The sequence below is a fragment of the Oxyura jamaicensis genome, chromosome 1 (genome assembly GCF_011077185.1).
Source record: "Oxyura jamaicensis isolate SHBP4307 breed ruddy duck chromosome 1, BPBGC_Ojam_1.0, whole genome shotgun sequence".
Taxonomy (NCBI): domain Eukaryota; kingdom Metazoa; phylum Chordata; class Aves; order Anseriformes; family Anatidae; genus Oxyura; species Oxyura jamaicensis.
Window position 1 is genome coordinate 14,459,187 of NC_048893.1, and position 16,299 is coordinate 14,475,485.

At 41.6% G+C, this 16,299-nt stretch overlaps 2 protein-coding genes across 3 annotated transcripts in view; one reads left to right on the top strand and one right to left on the bottom strand.

Annotated features, from left to right (window-relative positions):
- The window catches only part of COG5 (component of oligomeric golgi complex 5), a 183,528-nt gene extending 183,068 nt beyond the window's left edge, over positions 1 to 460 (bottom strand). The window contains exon 1 of the mRNA XM_035332406.1: positions 333 to 460. Within this exon, the coding sequence (XP_035188297.1) occupies positions 333 to 402 (70 nt within the window). The 5' untranslated portion in view covers positions 403 to 460. The remainder of the gene's footprint in view (positions 1 to 332) is intronic.
- A 160-nt stretch (positions 461 to 620) lies between these two features.
- The window catches only part of DUS4L (dihydrouridine synthase 4 like), a 40,351-nt gene continuing 24,672 nt past the window's right edge, over positions 621 to 16,299 (top strand). Inside the window, exons 1-6 of one of the 2 annotated variants that reach the window (XM_035332450.1) lie at positions 621 to 764; positions 1,420 to 1,541; positions 6,461 to 6,578; positions 8,085 to 8,207; positions 8,995 to 9,221; positions 10,926 to 13,510. In XM_035332450.1, coding sequence (XP_035188341.1) covers positions 655 to 764; positions 1,420 to 1,541; positions 6,461 to 6,578; positions 8,085 to 8,207; positions 8,995 to 9,221; positions 10,926 to 11,176 — 951 coding nt within the window. In that variant the 5' untranslated portion in view covers positions 621 to 654 and the 3' untranslated portion in view covers positions 11,177 to 13,510. Of the gene's footprint in view, positions 765 to 1,419; positions 1,542 to 6,460; positions 6,579 to 8,084; positions 8,208 to 8,994; positions 9,232 to 10,925; positions 13,511 to 16,299 lie in introns of those variants that run through there. The other variant, XM_035332457.1, reaches the window with a different exon arrangement.

Sequence of the window (16,299 nt, forward strand, 5' to 3'; positions counted from 1 at the left end):
CCAAGAGCTTTCTCCAGGAGGAGAAGGGGAACACAGGCAAGGCGACGGCCAAGCAGGGACAGGGGACAGGAAGAGGAGCAGGAAGAGGGACCGGAGCAGGAACAGGGGCAGAACAGGGGCAGAGGCAGGTCTCCTCTCCCAGGAGGGCAGCACCGGCAGGCACAGCCCCAGGAACCGAGGAGCCCCACTTTCCCCTCCTCTTCCCCCCCGATCCCCGAACCGGACCCCTGAGGCGAACAGCGGCGGCAGCAGCGCGGGTTCCGGGGACACAACGAGGCGCGGCCGCCCCCTCCGTCCCCACACCCCCGTCCCCCCTCCCGGGCCACGCTCACCGTCCGCCAGCAGCTCGGCCAGGGCCGGGGCAGGGAGCGGGGCCGCTCCGGCCGCCTCCTCCTCCTCCATGCTGGCAGGTGCCGGCGGCCCCGCGTCACTCCCGGGCGGCGGCGCACGGCGATGATGGCGAAGGCGGGCGACGGGAGCGGAGCGGGGCCGTCCCACCGGGAGCTGGCGGCGTGTGGGGAACGGGGCCGGGCTGAGCCGAGCCGAGCCGAACCGGGCAGGGCAGCTCCCACCCCGTAGCGCCCCGCGGACCCCGGCTGCTGACGGCTCCGGGGTTTTTGTTTTTCCAGATGCCGGAAGGGTTGGTGGTGATACATGAGTGGGGACGGCGAGGAAATTAAAGGATGCCCGGGGAAGGAGCCCGGGGATTTGTTTCGATGTGGGCGCGTTGTAAAGATCTGTGCCCCGATGGTGCGCTATTCGAAGTAAGTGACTGGCGTGGCAGCTGCCCTCTCAGTTTGTCTTCTCTCGGGAAGCTTGTCGTGACGGAAAAAACAGTGAGGGTTGCTTTTTTCCACAAGTCCTGTGAGGAGCGGCTGAGGGCACTGGGGGTGTTGTGTCTGGAGAAGAGGAGGCTCAGGGCTGGCCTTATTGCTCTCTACAACTGCCTGAAAGGAAGGTGTGGGGAGCTGGGGGTCGGCCTCTTCTCTCAGGTAACTAGTGATAGGACTAGAGGGAATGGCCTCAAGTTGTGCCAGGGGAGGTTCAGGCTGGAAATGAGGAGACATTTCTTCTCAGAAGGAGCAGTCAGGCACTGGGACGGGTTGCCCAGGGAGGTGGTGGAGTCACCGTCCCTGGGGGTGTTCAAGGAGAGGTTGGACGTGGTGCTTAGGGACATGGGTTAGTGGGTGACATTGGTGGTAGGGGGAGGGTTGGACCAGGTGATCTTGGAGGGCTGTTCCAACCTTAATGACCCCATGATTCTCCTGCAACTGTTTAAGATCACAATAGGCGTGGGGCATGTTTATCTTACAGTTTTACTCACTCACCCGCACAGTATTGCATGTAAGAACAGTGATTTAGAATAGCTAAGCAGGGAAACGTCCTTACTATTTGTCTTTAATTTTCATGCATCTGTAGGTTGGCTTTCAGAACCTTGGTTAGGAAGTATGGCTGCGACTTGTGTTATACACCAATGATAGTGGCAGCTGATTTTGTGAGATCTGCAAAAGCAAGAGACAGCGAATTCACAACAAATAAAGGTATTCTTTTCTAATAAATCATTACCTTTTCAGAATACTTTATCCAGTGATAAGCCAAACTGGCCAAGCAGATGAAGTCTATCACACAGCTTGACATCCATAACGATTTAAGGATACTATATCTGAATTACGTTGAATTTTTCTGTGGTTTTACAATCAGAGTAAGTACATTCCAGTTATAGTGTTTCAAATGAAATAATAGAAAATCTTGTCTTCACCTGAAAAGCCGGGCCTACAGACTGATTTAGATGTGTGATGTGTTGACCCTTGCCAGCAGCTATGCATGCACACAGAAAAAAAAAAAAAAAAAAAAAAAAAAAAAAAAAAAAAAAAAAAAAAAAGAAGGAGTAAGGAATATAAGGAGTTGTTCAGAGTCCTGGCTGTAGAGGAAAAGAGAAATGTAGTATGGAATATGTGGGTAGAGGTAACAATATAAAAACAGATCTGCTGTCATGAAATGGCTCTAGTAGAAGCATGTAATATATAAGCATGGGCTACAAGCAGAGGAATGGAGAGAGCATTGTTAATGTGCTACTAAAACTGGCTTGTATGATCTACAGAGTGCGATGATTTCATCCATTTATACTGCTGAGTTGGTGCTTTTGTAAGCATATATATAATAGCAGCGGAAATATATTTCATGATTTTATCACTGACCATTTACTATGGTACATTATTCAAATGCAGCAAGACAGTTGTAGAGAAAAGTCACATGAGAAAGCACAGTAGACTCTTTTAGTAGAGTTCAACTTTAAAGAAAGCTTGGATTTTTTTTGTGTGTAAAAATAGATGAATAAGAACATAATTGACACTATATATGGCTCAAAGGTCTACAGACTGAGGTCCTCCTGCATTTACTTAAGCTTTTGATGTCACAATGTCCCATGGCACTGAATGTTCACAGATTAGCTTTGTAGTGCCTTTTGGGGTGTAAGGGGGGGGGGGGGGGAGAGAGAGGAAATTCACCTTTCTGCTCTAATGTTGTTGGCTGTTAACAGGGGTTACAGAATGAAGTGTTCTAATGTTGTAAACAATGTATTTTCCCTACTCACCTCTTTCATGTTTGCCTTAATTTTTTAAGTCTCCAAAAACATTCTGCCTCTGACATCTTTGCCAATATTACAGTATTTACATTATCATTTATGCTTTTAACAAGTAGCTCCACAACAGGTTGTGAAATTTTACTGTGGTTTTATGTTCAACTTCCTGTTGTTTATTTGGGAATTTTGTCTTCTAATTAGGAGAGTAGGTTCAGAGCCTACAGTTCCAATTTCTGGTTTTAATTTTCTTTGGCACTGACATTTCTTTGTTGTGTATTTCTAAAACAGAGGTAGATCATCCCTGTGGCTGCTACTAAAAGATTAACTATGGCTAGTATTATTACTTAATAGTCAACCAAAAAAACTAGGAGCATGAGATTAGGGATGGATGTGGTACTTAGGGACATGGTTTAGTGGGTAATATTGGTGGTAGGGGGACGGTTGGACTAGGTGATCTTGGAGGGCTTTTCCAACCTTAATGATTCTATGATTATTCCAATATATTAGCTGTAACAATGTAAATCTCTTCAGCTAGAGCATTGTGTAAATGAACAGTTTTGAAAATATGCAAGGGATTTTGGGGGGTTTGCTGGAGTTTTAGGTAACTTACAGAAGTGTCTCAACTTGATTGAGAGGGTACTGCTGCCCTCTCCAACTTAAGCTCTTCTACTTCAAGAACTCTGTATTTTCCACTAAGACAGGAAAATTTTCAGAAGCACTTGTGGTCTTGTCAGTACCAGAAATGCACGTGCCTTGTGCATTTGTTGGATTTTCTCTTTGGATTAATGCTCAAATATTTGTCTTAACCCATTCTCCCTCCCCCATAACTGCAGCAATAGTGTATATGGAAAGGGAGTGCTAATACTGAAATATTTTTAGATGCCTTTAATGTATTGCAGTAGCTGTAAAAGAGGAGAGCCTGTTCCAAATGACCATCTGGCTCTCCACAGGGGCTTAGTAAATCACGGATAGTTCACCAGACCCAAGCTGAGGAGCACTGGCACTTTGGTTTCCCACTTGAGACAAAGCTGCGAAAGCTGCTTCTGCCTGTGTGTTCTCATTCCAGCTCTGCGTACTGCCTCGTGAACAAAACCCAGCCATGTTTGCACAGAAGAGGAAAAATGGCCTGGGATAAGGAAGGGGAAAGTTAGTGGGTTGCTTAGGGAACTAATCCTTCAGAAAGGAGCTGGACACATTTCGTGCCTGGCAAGACAGACAGCGATGTCAGCATAGCAAAGGGATGGCATGCTGACAAGAAGGGGCAGGCTAGGAGGGGAAGCAGGAAGGCTACTGAAAAATAGAGAATACTCTAAATCTAAACTTACTGTTCTGCTTCATTTGCTTAATAGTAGAATTATTGTATAGAGTCATAGAATCATTCAGGTTGGAAAAGACCTCTAAGATCTAGTCCAACCTTTAACCTCATACTGAAGTCCACCACTAAACCATGCTAAGTTCTGCATCTACACGTTTCTTGAAGACCTCCAGGGATGGTCACTCAACCACTTCCCTGCGTAGCGTGTTCCAACGCCACACAGCCCTCTCAGGGAAGAAATTCTCCTAATATCCAACCTAAACCTCCCCTGGCGCAGCTTAAGGCCACTTTCTCTTGTTTTATCACTTGGTGCTTGGGAGAAGAACCCAATCCCCACCTTGCTATAGCCTCTGTTCATGTAGTTGTACAGCACATTGAGGTCTCCTCTGAGCCTCCTTCTCTCCAGGCCAAACAACCCCAGCTCTCTCAGCCACTCCTGAAAGACTTGTTCTCCAGGCCCCTCACCAGCTCCACTGCTCTTCTCCAGACATGCTCCAGCACTTCAATGTCCCTGTAGTGAGGGGAAATAGACTGTAGTTATATGGACGACTTTTGTATGACTTCTCTTTTCCCGTTCATAATTACCTGTCAAAATCTTTATGTTGAACAACCTGATGATAGATCCAGAAAAGAACTGAAATATCTACTACTCAGTGGTATTTTGGCCCCAGGTGCTTAGTTTCATATATCATCCTAAGGAAATTTTAGCATCTGACCAATTTCGGTCAGAAAAAAAGTGTATGTAGAGTAATCAACTGTCTAGGACACAGGTGTATGTCTGAATTCCCACCTCACTTGATAGACACATGTATTTAGTAACCAATAAGGTTACTAAATAGAGGTTAACTACCTATATTCATTTGTGATCCAGGGCTCACAGAACCCCAAAGCAGTTGGCAGTGCCCTCTTGGCAGTGCAGCTCTGGAGCCAGCTGCTCCAACCCCCTGCCCAAGCAGGGACACACAGAGCAGGCTGCCCGGGACCACGTCCAGGCAGCTGTTGAAGATCTCCAAGGAGAGAGTCTCCACAGCTTCTCCAAGCAATATGTGCCAGTGCTAAGTCACCCACGCAGTATTCAAAGAAAAAAAAAAAAAATCATACCTTCAGGAAAATGTTCAAACAGCACCTCCTGTTTCAGTTTGTGCCCATTGTTTCTTGTCCTGTCCCTTGGTTGCACTGAAAAGAGCCCAGCTCCATCTTCTTTGTACCCTCCCTTCAGTTATTTATAGACACTGATAAGATTTCGCCTGAGCTTTGTCTTTTCCAGACTGAACAGCCCTAGGTCTCCCAGCCTCTCCTCAGAGATGCCCCATCCCCTTTATCATCTTCTCAGTGCTGTTTTTCCTTTGTCAGGGTTATCCTGCCTTCAAAAAAAGCTGCCCTTCGAAAAGAACGTTGAGAGTGAAGAAGATTGTCGAGTCCTTCATAGAATAATAATAGATTATAATATATAAAATTAATATATATAATATATATTACAATATATATAATAGATTAGAGTACACAGATAGAAGCAGGCTTCCTTCTTCGTAGGTCTCCCTCAGCCAAGAGGTCAAAACATGTCCGACCTATGCAAAGAGTACTTCAGCAGCCAAAAAATAATCTGGGGGAGAAGATATTTCCTACTCCTCCTTCCAGTACTGGGTTATAGTAGCAATGAGGAACACCAGACTACTTTGATCAGTTGGAGGGGGAACTGGCACAAAAGAGCACAGCTGTTTGTAGTCTGTTCATCTAGTGAATATTGGGTTTATGGATTTCGCGCTAAACAGTCACTTGTTTTGTATCTGGGGCTTGTCACAGTCCTGGGAGCAGAGACTGGAAGCCACCTCATTATTATACTCATCTTTCTGGTTCTTTGACATCTTTTACTGAGTCTGGATTTTTTTGGACAATCAGTATGATCTGTGCCTTTTTATCTGTGTCCCACTTCAAGAAGCTTCTTCTTTTCTTCATAGTTTGCTTTATAACTTAACTCCTGTAAGACATCATTTCTTCATTTGTTTTTGCTTTTACAAGAGTTGTTGTTTTATGGTCTGAAGAATAGCTGAAAAAATGCTGGCAGAAATGGAGTGACAGAGTGTATTTGGTTGTGCATGCACTGTTCAGAGTTCAGTATAGCAACAGCAGGGATCAGTTGAAAAATTACATGACAGTGTAGCTTGACCTACAAGATTTTATTGTTATAATGGAGGTGTAATGGGGAAAATAATAAACAAATTAGAGAATGGATAGATGATTAATGTTGGAGATACAGTAGCAGTAATGATGTCTTTATTCATTTTGCTTTTAATGTTTAGCTGTTCTCAGTCTAAGAACATCCAGGAGCAATACGCAATCTGATGGAACGATAGTTGAAGAAATTATTTTCCAATTGTTACTTTCTGAATAGACTGAATTAATAACGCTGCTTTTAAACAAATTCTTGATTTTGACAAGAAATGATCAATTGTAAACAAGTATGTATTTTTTAGAATTTTAAGTTAAACACTAACATTCAAAATTCAGATTTTTTTTCCTTTTTTTTTTTTTTTTAATCTCTAAATATCTTTTCACTGGAGTAGGTGATAATCCATTGATTGTTCAGTTTGCTGCTAAAGAGGCGCAGGTTTTATGTGACGCTGCTCGTATCGTCTGTCCTTTCGCAGATGGAATAGACTTAAACTGTGGCTGTCCTCAGAGGTAATTTTATTGGGGAAAAAAAAGGGTAAATATGGTGGAATAATTTGAGAAACAAAGGATGCTGACCTTCATTTTTATAACTTAACTTAAAAATAAAATTGGAGTTTGAAACAGCTTTTTGAACTGTCAGTTAGAAATGTGTGTGTGGCAAAATATTGTTCTGAGTGTTCTGAGATGCCAATCGCCATGGTGAGACTGGGAAAACCAGGCATGTTTCCCCACTTGAACCTTTTTCATTTCTGGCATATTGAGTGTTGGCTTAAAAGTAAAGTGTCCATGTCTACTTAACAGCTGTTAAATATGCATTACTAATGCCACACTGCAGCACCTGACCTCCCAGAAAAAGAGCTTTGCTGAAAAATAATTTGGAGAGTGTTTTGAGAAACAGTGCGGCAGTTCCCAAAATACCAAGGCAAGTCCCTGACATCTCAGACTTCTGCAATTGAAGGATAGTCTCTAAAATACAATTACACCTATTATATTATTCAGGACGTACTGAACAGAATTCCCTCCATCTTTCATTAGGTTTATAAATGCAGTGAATTAGTCATCTACTTCTCACTTAAACTGATGAAGATTTTGTTTTGGCAATGAAACAGAGTAGTAATGCACAAATAAAGATTCTCACTAACAGGTTCAGTTGAGAACCAGTTATTACACTCTTGTCAGGCAGTCTTTTTGTAACTAAAACCCTCAAAAATAAATGTAGGAAAGCAAAGATAATATAATGGTCCAAATGCTTAATTTGTTTATTCTAATTAGGTTGTCTTGGCTTAAAATTACAGTATTTGACAAAACACTTAAGAGATCACTGAAGAAAACACTTTTTCTAAGCTAATGGCAACCAAGTGTGCCAAGCTTTAACATCTTTAACTTCCTTTTAGGACAAAAATGTATGCTTACATTTGAATCCTTTATTTCATGTGCATGCTGGTTTCAGTACAGTAAAACTGCATACACTTGATCTATATAAGAAAAATTAGTTTAAGGCACACAAAAATAAAGCTAAAAAAAATGCTGCTGTTCAGTAAAAGCAAAGGTTGTCCAATCAAAAGTAATTGTTTTCACTCTAGAGAAAAGATGTTATTGCAATCAGGTTCTAATTCCGCTCAAGAAAATCGTCCTTTTCAATCCCAAGTCATTCTGTGTTCTGAAGAAATCCATGACCTGATGGTAGGGGAAACATCAACCTATTTCTATTATATATGATCTAAACTATTGTTAATGAAATATTAGTTTATCTTCCTTACAAGCCCATTTTGTGGATAGAAAGTTGAACCGGAAGAGATTAGTTACTTGTCCAAAATGCTGTTAGCAAGACACAGACTGAACCAGGATCTGAAAGCTGGTGTCACAGCGAAGATGCGTCAGGAAACTACAGCCATGACTATCTCTGTTTACTTAGCCACACATTCTACAAGCTATAAAGAAAGAAACTGATGTAGTTGACTGAAATTGGTATGCATTTTTCAAATGTAGAATACAAATCTTATTTTTCTTTTAAAGATGGGCAATGGCAGAAGGTTATGGTGCTTGCCTGATAAATAAACCAGAGCTAGTTCGAGATATGGTGAGACATGTGCGGAATCAGATCGACATCCCTAGATTTTCGGTATCTATTAAAATAAGGTACGTCTAACGTAAGTGCTCTTTGTGGTACTTGGAAAAATCCTTTTAATGCTTTTCTAAAGATAAAGGAATATGTTAGGGCATATGCACCAGCACAGCCTTTGACTACTTACACAGATATCAGAGTGGCTGCCAGAATTTTCTTGCAATCCAGAAGAAGCCAAAGTACAAGTTAAATGGTTTTGGATTCCATGAAAGAAAAGCAGTGCATGTTCTATAATTGTGAGGACTTTGTGAGCTGTTATGGGCCAGAGCCACAACTGTAGTCACCTATAAAAGGCAAGATAACAAAGCTGGGAACTGGTCCTCACGGCTGCTGTAAGGACACATTCTGCTTCCCTTCATCACTTTCTAAACCTGTATAAACTGTTGATCCACTTCATCCACTATTTATCCTCACATCTCCTGTGGCTTTTGCATATTTGTTGGTTAAATTTCAATTCAGTTTATAATCCCTTAGGAAAGGAGAATTATAATAAATCAGATTTTTTTAACAAAATTATGCAAAATAATGACAATTATTTTAGAATCTTTTGTGCACCCTTGACTTAATCTCAACAAAATTCACCATGCATACTTCAAAGATGTGATATAACTGGGAAATGCTAAATTATATAGTGATTTCAGTGTTAAATTCTTATGTCTATATGAAACAAAATGTTTTTACCTTCCATCAGTTGTATTTTCTTTATTTATACTAATCTCTGGTAACTCTTCCTTATGGATGAGGGTTTTTAAACAGTTGGGGTAACTTAATAGCTAATGTTTTTATTCCTTGTAATTTTAGGATACATGAAGACTTAAAAAGAACAGTTGACCTGTGTCAAAAAGCTGAAGCAACTGGAGTCTCATGGATTACAGTACACGGGAGAAATGTAGAAGAAAGACATCAGCCTGTGCATTACGATGCAATTAAAGTAATTAAAGAAAGTGTGTCTATACCTATTGTGGCTAATGGAGACATTAAAACTTTAAAAGATGCTGAAAATGTTCATCACCTGACAGGAGCAGATGGTAAGATGAAATACATGCTATTTTCTAAGTAAACTTACAAATTAAATTTCCAAGTATCTATTTTGGCTATGATTAGGACCTAGTTTAAGCGCTTTTCACTCTTTGAGGAGACAAATGGAAGATGATGTTTTAGACGCCTTTTAAACTAATAAATACAAACACTTGTAATCATCAAAGCACCAGAGCATTGTTATTCAAAGCCACAGATAGATATTGGAGGTAAGCTACAAAAGCTCTTTGCTTAGTTATGCTATGTCATCACTTGGTAGTGGAGTTCAGGAGGGACCTTCAGACATCCATTCTATCTCTTTATGGAGCTGATCATCTTTTTACAGAACAGTAAACTTTAGCTTGGAAACCTCTACTTCCTGCACACAGCAACAGATTTTAGGTTGCCTTACCCTTCAGTGGTAAAATTTTGGAGTAAAGGATTGCTCTGCAGTTACTTGGTCGCAGCAGTTTCCTACAACTGTCTGTGGTTCCAAACAAGTTCAGTATATATCTCAAAGAAGGGATCTGGATCTACACACTTTGAGTCTTACAGCTAGAGTATAAAAGAACAGAGAAGAGCAGTCAGTGTCATAGGGAATCACAGAATCGTAGAATAATTACGCCTCTCCAGCCTCTCATCTCCCAGTCTGTACGTACAGCCAGGGTTGCCCCTTTTCAGGTGCAGAACCTGGCACTCGCTCTTGTTAAACTTCATATTGTTAAGATCTCTCTGCATGGCCCCTCTACCCTTGATGGAGTCAACCACGCCTCCCAGTTTATTGTCATTTAGGAAGAACTCACGTGGCGGGTTTCTTTTGACATTATTGGTGTTTAGAAGTAACAACAAAAACTAGTTGCACCAAACGGCCATGCTGCTATAGTGGCTTTCCCCACAAATACAAAGCAGGAAGAAAACATACTGCAAAAGAACGTTCTTGTATCCCTTCTGACTTTCTTGAATAACAAAAATATAAAATACCAAACTATAGATCAAAATATAATGTAGATACAAATATAATAAATATAAACTAGAAACTTTGTGGATTTTTTCTGTCATTTAGAGTCCTGAAAACATTTTCTTTTTTGATCATCCTATTTTGTGAGAAGAGACTAAGCGTGATAGATTATATGTTGACGGTGCAGAAAAACAATCCCTTTGTTGCAGAAATACTGCAGTAGAACTTGGCTGAATTTATCTAACAATTTGGGAATATAGTTGCAAATACTCCGGCTTATTCAGAAAGCAAAGATTTACCACAGACCAAGAACCCTGAGATCTCTATAACTGAGCAAGTGAGCTGTTTATGGAAGAATGATTCTAGGTCAGTGAATCAGCTGAGTTGCGCTAAAAATAACTTCAGCATTTTACTACTCTTGTGTCTTTCCGTCATAATTTTGTGTTAAAAAGATGGGCTTATATGTGTGTAATGAATAAAACAAAATACTTTTGAATTGCTTTTTAAAAAGTAGGGAAGAAAGGTTTCTGTGTCCTACGTTTTGCTTTGGAATTTCTGTAAGAATATGCCAGGTGATATAGGTACTATGGGGCTTGGGTTGTTAAACTGATTTCTTTGGCATAAATATATAATACTCCTCCCTGTTATTCTCCCATTACTTGTCCTAATGTTTGCTATTGGTATGCTATGGGTGCTGTAAAAAATAATGTTAAATTTAACTATAATGTAACTTACTTCTTTAATCTGAAATTTGAAGGTGTAATGGTGGCTCGAGGGCTCCTAGCAAATCCAGCAATGTTTGCAGGATATGAAGAAACGCCTTTGAAGTGCATCCAGGACTGGGTTAACATTGCTCTTGAGCACGGAACACCTTTTACGTGTTTTCACCACCACCTAATGTACATGATGGAACGGATAACTTCAAAACAAGAAAAAAAAGTTTTTAATGTTTTATCAAGTACCTCAGCAGTTCTAGATTATCTGAATGATCATTATGGCGTGTGCTAACTGAAAGTATTCTAGTTGTATGTAAACTTGTATTTTGCAATTGCTGATGCATTGTTACAGTTTTACTTGGGCTTCTAATTATTAGCCAAATTCATAACCATGTAAATATTTTTCAATACAGTTTAACATGATGAGGCTGATAGTTTATATTTTTAGTATTTTTATATCATCTTTCACTCCATATTCCACAAATGCATAATTCTATTTACAATACATGACTGTACAGAGAACTGACTATTGTAAGACTCCAGTAATTTAATTTTTCACCAGACAATTGCTTACAGCAATATGTTAGCAAACCTAAGGCTTTTTTAAAGTGAAACTTCTTAAAATCAGGCTGCTCATAAGTAATACCAAGATTTTCAGACCAAAAGAATCCAAAGGGAGCAATTCTAGAAGTATTTGCTGTAACTGACATAAGATGTGCTTTTAAATTTGAGTAGACTTTACAATACTGTGAGACCTTGAAGCCCAGTGTAGTACCCTCTCAAATTAGATGTTCCTTTTGCAATCTAAAACTTTCCAAACTTATTTATAACTCAGAAAAAATCTATACTTCCATATAGTGAAAGAAACCTGGAATGCATTTAAAACGACAGAAAGAAGGAAAGAGTAAACTGAAGAGATAATTTAAACGAAGTACAGACCTAGCTGAATCTAGAATACAAGACCTGAAAGTTCAATGTAACCAAATACGGTATTGATTATCTACTATATAGTAATCATATAAAAGATTAAAGGAATTATCTACCAAACCAGAACGTTATAGGTCAAAGAAAAGCCGACAGATTCTCCCAGTGGGGCTCCTACATCCTTTCTGCCTGCAGGCATGTTGCTTATCAAAGCATGACGGCCACTTGGCTTTGGATCTTTGTATAGGAGAACAGTGAAAATTAGAACAAGATAATAACATTGCACACCAGCTGCATTTGTTCTGCAGAGGAAATTTCACAAATCTGTGCAGTACAATTATTTGTAATCAGATAATTTGTTTCCTTTCTATGTTTACACTGAAATTCATACAATAATTTTCTTCATTTTCTAACTCAAGTACTTCCATGAATATACAAGTGAGTAGTTCTGAATTTTCTTAATAAATTACTTGTTTTCATATACAATAGTAATTTGTTTATTGCACTGTAAACTATGACAACATGGCAGAGGGTGTGTGTTGCTTCTGATGCCATTTCCCAAATCCATTGTATAGATATCTATGTTCTCAAGTGATTTTTATGCAGTGGCATAAAGGACTTGTTCATTTTTCGTAGAGAATATACACTGATTTAGGTATACAACAGTTGAAAGGCATGACATGAGTCATCAAGTCTAGTTCACTATTCAGGACAGCGAAGTTACATATCTCTTCTGATACGATCATCCTCCTGATGAGTTAACAAATGAAAAACCACAGACATGCTTTGTTGTCCTAGGGTAATTGAGACAATCTCTTTCAACCTTTCTTGGCATGTTAGGTTCTCCATTCCTTCAGACAACTACTTTCTTCATTCTTCTGGCTTGTTAGGTTCTCTTGGCAGTGAGATGAGCAGAATTACATATGGCATTCCAGGTGACATGCCAGTGGTGTCTTCTACAACGGCATTAATACTTCACTTTCTAATGCCTTGCTTTTCTTTAACTAATGTATCTCTGAGCTTTTCCATGTAATTTATGAAGTCCCAATTTTACAGCAGTTCTTATTACCTAACTGCATGACATTGTATTTTGTACTGCTAAATTTCCAGTCTCGTGTTCATTCTACTATAGTGTAATTCTCCTCAGTTCTGAAATTGTCTTGAGCCTCCTGCATCAAAATTTAAATGTAAAACTACACAACTGACTTGTATAGGAAAGAGATTCTTTAAAGTATTAATCAAGTCTTGTGTTAGCATTTACCTAGGATTTTTATGATTTGGCAAACAAATCACCATTTGCTATGAAATGCCCTATTAGCCACAAGGAGCAAAGTTATTTATTATAATCAAGTAACACAAATGCAAGACTTATTAGTTGGGAAATTGTATTTTAGAAGACTTGAAGTACCTTGACCTATTTAGGAACTGAATACATGATGATTTTGAAGGCAGCAGTTGTTGTGCCTGTGTGATATCAGTCAGAGATTTCTGCCTGAAGTACAGTTAATATAGTTAGTAATTAATGATCTGGCCAATTATGGATCATAATAGTCGATGGAAGTTTATCATCCCTTTTTGCAGGTGAAACAAACGGTTGAGAGTTGATTTGTATGCCTCCTTCCCCTTATCAATTTTGTCTGCATCTGAACACATTTCATTGTGTTGACACAGAATAAACTGCAAAATTTGCGTCTTAAAGCCATATTTCAAACAGCCTATACTGTTTATATATAGGTAAATCGCTAAAGATACCCCTATGGCAGTTAGTTTTGGTGTGGTTTTTATTTCTTATTATAAGCCTTTTGAATATGGGAAAACTGCAAGTTTAAAGCCACCAGGCGTATTCCTTCCCTGCTTATGTTATTTGCAACATCATCAGGTACTCAGTTTTCCATTTTCTAAGAGCTTTTCAGTTTTCAAAAAGTTACTCTGTTCCTCTGCTACCTTGGATCTCATCCCAGGTTAGTGGGAACACTCAGCAGTTGCAGTTGAAGCACACACAGCAGTAACCTTTCAGAGATCTTACAGAGCCCCTGAAGTGAAAAAGCAGACTCGGACTCTCTGGCCGGGAGGATGTGCAAATGTATGCAGCTGGGCTACTGGGAGGGCAGCCTATAGTGTTAGTAAGAGGTGAGTAAGCAGCTCAGAAATGGAAACTGCTCTGGAATTAAAGGAAAGTCTTTAATAACATTTTAACAGCTTCAATAAAGCATAATGGCTGTAGGCCAATAGCTAAAATGTAATAACCATATTAAGAGGTTATGTTTTGTCAATGCTTTTGATTACATGTTTATGAAAACATGTTAGAAATATTTCTTAAAACCCAGGCTGTTTCCATAGTGTAGATTGGATTGAAATGGCTGGTAGTATTACTGTCCGATATTTGCTATGGATAAACAATTATTTGGGATATAACCTTTCATCCAGACATTGTTTGGCAGCAACTAGGAAAACATTAACACGCTGACAATAATCCCCAAGTCACAGACCTGGGAAAATGTAAATGCAAGTGATTTCACATGGAGAGCAGCTGTAAACAACTGCTCGGAACTGTATATACAAAGACTTCCTAACACATTTCACTTCCAATAGATTGGAGAAACAAAGAGCTACTACTCACACTATTTGATCTGTGTCATAGAATCTTAGAATGGTTTGGGTTGGGAGGGATCCTTAAGGATCACCCAATTCCAACCCCCTGCCATGGGCAGGGACACCTCCCACCAGACCAGGTTGCCCAAAGCCCCATCCAGCCTGGCCTTGAACACCTCCAGGGATGGGGCAGCCACAGCTTCTCTGGGCAACCTGTTCCACTGCCTTACCACCCTCAAGGTAAATAATTTCTTCCTAATGTCTAATCTAATCTCCCTTTATAGGAGAGGGGCTCCAGCCCCTTGATCAACCTTGTGGCCCTCTTCTGGACTCAGTCCAACAAGTCCATGTCCTTCCTATGTCAGGGGCACCAGAACTGAATGAAGTAGTCATTTTGATGGAAATTAATTGGGACAGAATTCCCCAAAGCACCTCAGGCAGTTGTGTCAAGAAGGCTGGTCATGCTCAGCTAGGCCAGGTAACCTCTGATGAGCATCCCAGGGGCTGTTTGGATCACAGGCAAATCACACTGCTGTCTGGGCTCTGTGGTTAAGCAGGAGTTATGTGAAAAACAGCTGAAATACACAAATAACTGAAGTTTTGGCAGTCCCTTCAGGACTAGAAACTATGCAATGCCTGATAACTGTATCAGTACCTCAGTAATTCTACATGAGGCCTAGATTACCTAAGTAATGCCATCAAATACCGAATGTGGGTACAGATGGGGAAAAGTGATGAGGGGAGGGTTACCCACTGCAAAGGGGAGTTACAAGGGTGGCTAAGATGGTTGAGAAATGGGAAAATGGATAACTGCATGGAGGTAACGTGCCTGGAGACTTATGCTGGTGAAAAGCACCACACCCAACACAGGACAGAAGAGGACTTTTTGAAGGAATGTAGTTTTATTGTGAGGTCCAAACAGACCTTTCTGACAGTGCCTGAGGCCTTGTTTGATTGATATGGTGGTGTCTTTATGAATAACGGCAGCACTTTGTGAATACAGCTTTACATGATCTTCACACACTAGGGAAGTGCAATGCTTCCGGGGGGAGGAGGGGAGGCAGTAGTTAACTTGAACTTCAGAAACTGATGAGCACATTAGAGAGTCGAGTCACAGAGTCAAAGAGTCAAAGGCCTTGATCGAATAAGCTGGAGTCATGAAGCAGTACAATGATCACAGCAGGTTCCTGCAGTAAAATGCTTCTAGCTGTTGCCTAAATTTAAAAAAAAAAAAAAAAAAAAAAAAAAAAAAGTGCTGATTTTAACCAATATTAGCGTGTAGATCCTTGTGTTTTCCACCAGAGGAGTGGTCCCTGAGTATTTGCAAGCCTTTCACCAGGGACTGGAGTTCCAGCTTCCACAGGGGCCCCCAGTCCTGATTCCCCGTCCAGAGCCGAACCCCAGCGTGGCACCGCGGGCACCAGCGATGCCTTCAGACACTGCGGGGGGACCCCAGACCCACCACGGCGGCACCTGCGGGGCCCTCCCGCACCGTCCCGTCCCGTCCTGTCCCTAACCGAGCCTGAGGCCCCGCTGCCAGCCCCGGCAGGCGCCCAGCTCGGCACCGCCCCCGGCTCCCCGCCGTGTCAGTCAGCCCGGTGCCGCCCCACATCCCGCCGGCCGTGCCCGCTCTGCCTCTCCTCAGCGCCGGCGGCGAGGAACGGCCCCGCCGCCTGTCCGCAGCCCCCTGCCCCGTTCCCCGGCCCGAGGCCCCGCTCCCCGCCCTTTGCAGAGCGGCTCGCCGCCATCGGGCCGCGGAGCCCGGCAGGTTGCGAAAGGCCGGGAGGCCGCGGGGGGGGGGAAGCGGGGCGGGGCGGGACGGGCTCGGGGCTGCCGGGCCGGGGGGAGAGGCAGGAGGGAGCCGGGGGGCTGCAGGGGGCTCGCGGGGGCCGCTCCCTG